Raw genomic sequence first — 6,328 nt, forward strand, 5'->3', positions numbered from 1 at the left:
AGGTCATATGATACATGTCTTTCTCTGTTTGACTTATTTTGCTCAGCATAATACCCTCCAGTTCCATCCACGTCGTTGCAAATGGCAAGATCTCATTCCTTTTGATGGCTGCATAATATTCCATTGTATATATATATACCACATCAGAAGTAGCACTTTTTAAAATTTATTTAATTATTTCTCATAGGAGAACAATTTTTCTCCCACCCTGAGTTCCAAACAGAGAAGCTTTCTTGCAAGTTTCTCTGGACTGGTGGCTGGAGTTTCTTTGGTTTCTTTTATATGAGGGTATAGACTTTACAGGCTCCTGGCTGTGAGTAGTTGTTTAGCTCTTTGCCTTCTCTGAACCCAAGGCCATGTCTCTAGCCCTTCATATGCAGTTCAAACTCCAGCTTCTAGCCTTGGCACATCATCTTATGACTTCCCATTCTAGTGAGTATCCTGTTCATTTCTAGCACCTTAGGGTTTCCCTTTGGAGCTTAGCAGTGCTTATAGACTTGGGGGAAGGAGGATGTATTTATTAAGAATTGCTATGTGTTTAATGGGGTGGAAGTTGGGGAAGCTATTAAATTCAGTCCACCTGGTTGTCTTCTATTATCTTTTTCAGTTGTCATCTAGCAGAGAACATGCGGCATAGGGTCAAAACGGTTTGAGGGGCAGAAAGTGGATGGTAAAGAGAATCCCAAAAGTTTGGAATGCACCTAAGCTCAGGGACTTGGGATTTGTAGCATATCATTAGTACAGGAGTGTAATAAGTGGTGTTGAATTGGAAGTGATTGAAGGAAAGTCATCCTGTCGTGGTAGGTAATGCTATAAACAAGGTCTGGGACAGTTGTATGTTTTAAAAATTTTATTAGGGCCAGTCTTCCTTGAAATGTTTTTATTTCATGTAAAGGATATAATGCTAAACATTTTAAATATCGTTCTTTTCAGAGTCGTTCTTTTCTCAAATATTGACTTCTCTCTCTTAGGTATGCATTGACAACGTATGCTGAAGAATATGCTCCACCATATGATTATCAGCCACTTGTGAGTATAAAATGGCCGAAAATACTTATTTATTTATGTACTTAAAATGATTCTTTATATTGAGTGTAAATAGTCAAGCTTGGGAAGAAAGGACAAATTGCTGAGATTCATGAGATTGTATATTTATTTAGAGATATTAGCTATTTGTGGGAGTCAATGGAATGTTTTATGGTTATGATTTATTTTTGGAAGTTTATAGAATTCAGGGAGAAAATATTGCAGTGTCCAAAATGTATTAGTTATTTTCTTCCTCATCTTGTTTTATTGTCCTTTTCCCTGAATTCAATTTATCTGGAATAAAAACCCACCTTTCAATTCATTTGTATTGCATTGACACATAAAAGTAAGTGGTGTAATTTAGCTCTGGGAGATGTGCATGTTGATAAAATATGTCCAGTTTATAATTTCATTTTACTTGTACTTAAAAAAGTTAAACAACAGAAACAAAATAAGGCTGTTTCCTCTTAGTCTTGTTATGGAAATCTTGACTAGTACAGTAGGTAAGAGATTTAACTATTGAAAAAGAGGAGGAAATAAAGTCATCTTTATTTTCAGAGAGTATTATTATGTTCTTAGGAGAACTAACATATTAAACTGAAAAGTAATTAGTAGAAATAAGACCATTTAGTAAGGTGATTGAATACAAAATAAGTATATCAAAAATAATATCTTTGCTTCATATCAGCTTAGTTAACTTATAAAAGAAAAAAACACAAATTACTATAGCAACACAAATTTTAAATAGTAAACTTAGTAAACTTATAAAAGAAAAAAACACAAATTACTATAGCAACACAAATTTTAAATACTTTTTTTTTAAGATTTTATTTATTTATTTGAGAGAGAGAGAATGAGAGAGAGCACATGAGAGGGGGGAGGGTCAGAGGGAGAAGCAGACTCCCTGCTGAGCAGGGAGCCCGATGCGGGACTCGATCCAGGGACTCCAGGATCATGACCTGAGTCGAAGGCAGTCGCTCAACCAACTGAGCCACCCAGGCGCCCCTAAATTTTAAATACTTTTGTGAAGAAAATTCTAACCCATATAAAGATCAATAAAGAAGATGTGGTAGTTTGTCTCCAAAGATGGTGGACTTTCCACAAGCCACTTCCCCAGGACAAGGTGAATGATGCCCCACCTTTTGAATCTGAGCTGTCAGGGAACTGATTTGATCAATAGAACATGACAACAGTGACACTATGCCAGATCTAGGCTAGATTGAAGAAGACTGCTTACAAGTCTTGGAGCCTTGGGCTCCCATGTAAGAAATCGAAGCTACTCTCCTGGAAGGAGAGGCCATGAGGAGGAGTACTGATGTGCTTGATTCATGGGTGAGGAAGCCATCTTGGATGTCCAGCCTAGTTGAGCCTGAACTGCAGCTCCATCTGCTCTCAGACTGCAACCCATGCAAGATTCCAAGGAAATAATAATGAATTCTTGTTTGAAGCCATTAACTTTATTTTAACAAATGTACACCCAGAGATAACTGAGACAGAAATCTTGACTACAAGGGAACAATAACCATTTTAAGAAACTGGAAAACTAAATTAATTATGAGTTAAATTCATAAATTTTATTATATTAAAAATGGATTTTGTTTTCTATTAGAACTCTAAGATTATGAGTTATTTGAAAGAATAAACAGATGAGAATAATCAATAGTTTTAGAAACCATGGTAAAACCAATTTAGGGAAGATTCCTGACATTACATTATATGTTGTATTCTTATTTATTTTTTCTCATCAAAGAAGAGCATTCAAACCGTAAAGAAAGCAAATATGATAGCTTATGGATTAATGCCTAATAGGTAAAGAACTTATATATATATTGGCAGGAAAATTGTTAAGATGCTAGGGAAAGAGCAAAGGACAATATATAGACAATTTGCAAAGCAGGAAACGTAAAACTAGCTACTAAATATAGGGAAAATCCCACTTTACTAATAATAAGAGATGTGAATTAAAACAATAAAAAATTTTCCTGCTAATAAAATTGGCAATTTTTTTTAAATTTAATTTTATTATGTTATGTTAGTCACCATACAGTACATCATTAGTTTTTGATGTAGCGTTCCATGATTCATTGTTTGCGTATAACAATGGCATTATTTTTAAAAATAATAATATTTAATGGGTGAAGATGTGATGAAATGGGTACTTTCATCTGTTGCCAGGAAGACTGTAAATTGTTTTAGTCTTTCTGGAAAGGAATTTGGCAATATGTATCAAGATACTATTTGATCTAGGGGCACCTGGGTGGCTCAGTTGGTTGAGCGACTGCCTTCGGCTCAGGTCATGATCCTGGAGTCCCTGGATCGAGTCCCGCATCGGGCTCCCTGCTCGGCGGGGAGTCTGCTTCTCCCTCTGACCCTCCCCCCTCTCATGTGCTCTCTCTCAAATAAATAAATAAAATCTTTAAAAAAAAAAGATACTATTTGATCTAATGGAGCACTGGGTGTTATACGCAAACAATGAATCATAGAACACTACATCAAAAACTAATGATGTATTGTATGGTGATTAACATAACAATAAAATAAAATTTAAAGAAAAGATACTATTTGATCTAATAATTTTCCTTCTAAGAAACTTCCTCAGAGAAAAATAACTCAACTAGGGATAAAATTTATATCCAAGGATACTCATCACAGAATTGTTTGTAATGGCAAAACTTGGAAAGTACCTAATGTTTCAGTATTAGGAGTAGTACTATTAAATATGTTACAATCACATGATGAGTTATTTTATAACCTTTAAGTGTCCATAGATGGTTCTTAGTGTCCTGATAAATCTTGATTTAAGGTTAAGAAAAACATTAAGATACAAAATTTATGCATATAAAATTTATTATATTAATGTAATATGTAAATATTATATATGTATAAACTATGCAAAAAGATAGAGGAAAAACCAAAGAAACTGTCAAAATGCTAGTAAAGTTGGCCATTGGATGGTGAGATTCTAGGTGAGTTCTTCATCTTTACACATTTTAGAATTTTCCAATGCAACAAGCATGATGACTTATAATCAGGAAAACCCCAAGGAAACAAATATATTATTTAAAAATGAAATTCAGGGGGCGCCTGGGTGGCTCAGTTGGTTGAGCGACTGCCTTCGGCTCAGGTCATGATCCTGGAGTCCCTGGATCGAGTCCCGCATCGGGCTCCCTGCTCGGCGGGGAGTCTGCTTCTCCCTCTGACCCTCCCCCCTCTCATGCTCTCTCTATCTCGTTCTCTCTCTCAAATAAATAAATAAAATCTTTAAAAAAATAAATAAATAAAAAAAAATAAAAATGAAATTCAGGCCCATTTCCTTACATATATGGGATCTGGCTGCATCTCTAAACAAAAGACAAGACACATAATTAAAAACCCACAAAATTTCAAAGGACTAATTTCTCCACAGGCATAAAGATAAAGAATGTGAGATGTATTCTCAGGGTGCATAAATCTTTGGCCATTGTGTTGTATATTCATGCTTTTAATTTTTTTAGCATTATTTCTCATATTTCTCATGTTGCTTATTTCTACAATAACAGCACAGCATGCCATGGCAGTTATTTGGCTTATTTAGAGTTTTGTTCATTCACTTCCAAGTTCCTTGCCAAAGCAATTGATGTTGAGGCCTGTTTTTTAGCCCTACTCCTAGTGCCCCCATTCGATGAATGCTTACCTTGTTACATTGTTATAGGATACAAAAAAATCAAATTATAATGACAGCAAATGGTTAAATAACAGTAGAATAGTGGCTGAACTCTGACATAGAAGTTACTGTGCACATAAACAAGTGTATGATTCATAAAATACTGACAAAAGAAAGAGAATATTTTTTTCTTACTAGAGACTTCACCATGTGGACTTAGCATAAACACAGTACACCATTCTTAGGCTACAGCCTTTGCAATTATGCAATTCCTGAAGAAATCCTAAAATATTTGGACTCATATTTCAAGTGTTTTGCATGAATAGAAACTATTAATTTTTATATTATCATTTCTTATATTTGTTTGATACTTGCATAAAGTGGGATAGCATTATAGGAATTCTAAAGTGAGTGCAAGTTATCATCCCATAGCTCTAGACATGAGTAAATAAATACAGAGTATTAGGAAGCTATGAAATCATTTTTAAGGACAGAAATGGAAGAGAATTGCAAGCTACTTCCTCAGAACTCCACCTCTTAAGTTGAATACTTATTATGGCTCACCCCAATTTCAACAAAAGATACCTTCTCTTAAAAGCTTCCCCATCCTTCTCCCAAAGAACCAAAATAGAGGAAAACATTAGATGATTGGTCCAAGGCTGGCTGTTTAAAGTGTACATAAGCTTTTAGGATAAAGGACAAGTGAGCTGAGTTTAATGGTGGAGAGTTGACTGAGCACACTCAGGATGAGTAAGGAAAAGAGTTAGGTCAGGCAGAGAGTAGCAAACTCAGGAAGTTGAAGGGTCAAAGGAATGAGAATGTTGAGAAAAAAAACAAGCATGGCAATAGTGAAGGGGTGAGAGAGCTGGAAGAATTGGAGGTAATGAGCAAAGGGAATGTACTGGAATTTATTGGAATTTCAGATGTAGAACAATTCTGGGGAATGATAGAGCCCAGGATGTGGACATGGACTGAATTTTGATAATGGAATCAAAGCCATTGACTTTGAAAAAATGGTAAGCCAGAGTGTTGGCTAGATTCTAAATATGGCTGTTGGAAATCAACCTACAGGACAGCAGAAAAGAAAGGTAATGCCATGGGCTGAGTCAAATGACCAAGCTCTCAGTGGGAGCATTTTGGAGGTTAATAGCTCCTCCCAGTCAAGCAGCTGCCATTTGGGTACATCTGGTTGGTCATTATCAATGTGAAGTACCATTTTGTTTTCCTAAATAGAGCTGTCTATTGAATTATCTTTCCAAACATATGAGTAGCTTGAACCCCCAAAATGGTCCATATCTTAGTTCACTCAGAGACAGAAAGCTGAGGAAGTTTTTCTTTTTTCCTTTTTTTAAAAATTTTATTTTATTATGTTATGTTAGTCATCATGCATTACATCATTAGTTTTTCATGTAGTGTTCCATGATTCATTGTGTGCATATAACACCCAGTGCTCCATGCAATACGTGCCCTCCTTAATACCCATCACCAGGCTAACCCATCCCCCCACCCCCTATCCCCCTCCCCTCTAAAACCCTCAGTTTGTTTCTCAGAGTCCATAGTCTCTCATGGTTTGTCTCCCCTTCCGATTTCCCCCCCTTCATTTTTCCCTTCCTACTATCTTTTTTTTTTAAACATATAATGTATTATTTGTTTCAGAGG

General features: G+C 35.6%; 1 protein-coding gene across 1 annotated transcript in view; it reads left to right on the forward strand.

Moving 5' to 3' along the window:
• Positions 1-6,328, forward strand: part of CFAP95 (cilia and flagella associated protein 95) — a 67,684-nt gene that overhangs the window by 48,505 nt on the left and 12,851 nt on the right. Inside the window, exon 5 of the mRNA XM_006734223.3 lies at positions 972-1,029. Coding sequence (XP_006734286.3) covers positions 972-1,029 — 58 coding nt within the window. The remainder of the gene's footprint in view (positions 1-971; positions 1,030-6,328) is intronic.

This window comes from Leptonychotes weddellii, chromosome 14 (genome assembly GCF_054177405.1).
Source record: "Leptonychotes weddellii isolate Sample4059 chromosome 14, ASM5417740v2, whole genome shotgun sequence".
In the NCBI taxonomy this organism is placed as follows: domain Eukaryota; kingdom Metazoa; phylum Chordata; class Mammalia; order Carnivora; family Phocidae; genus Leptonychotes; species Leptonychotes weddellii.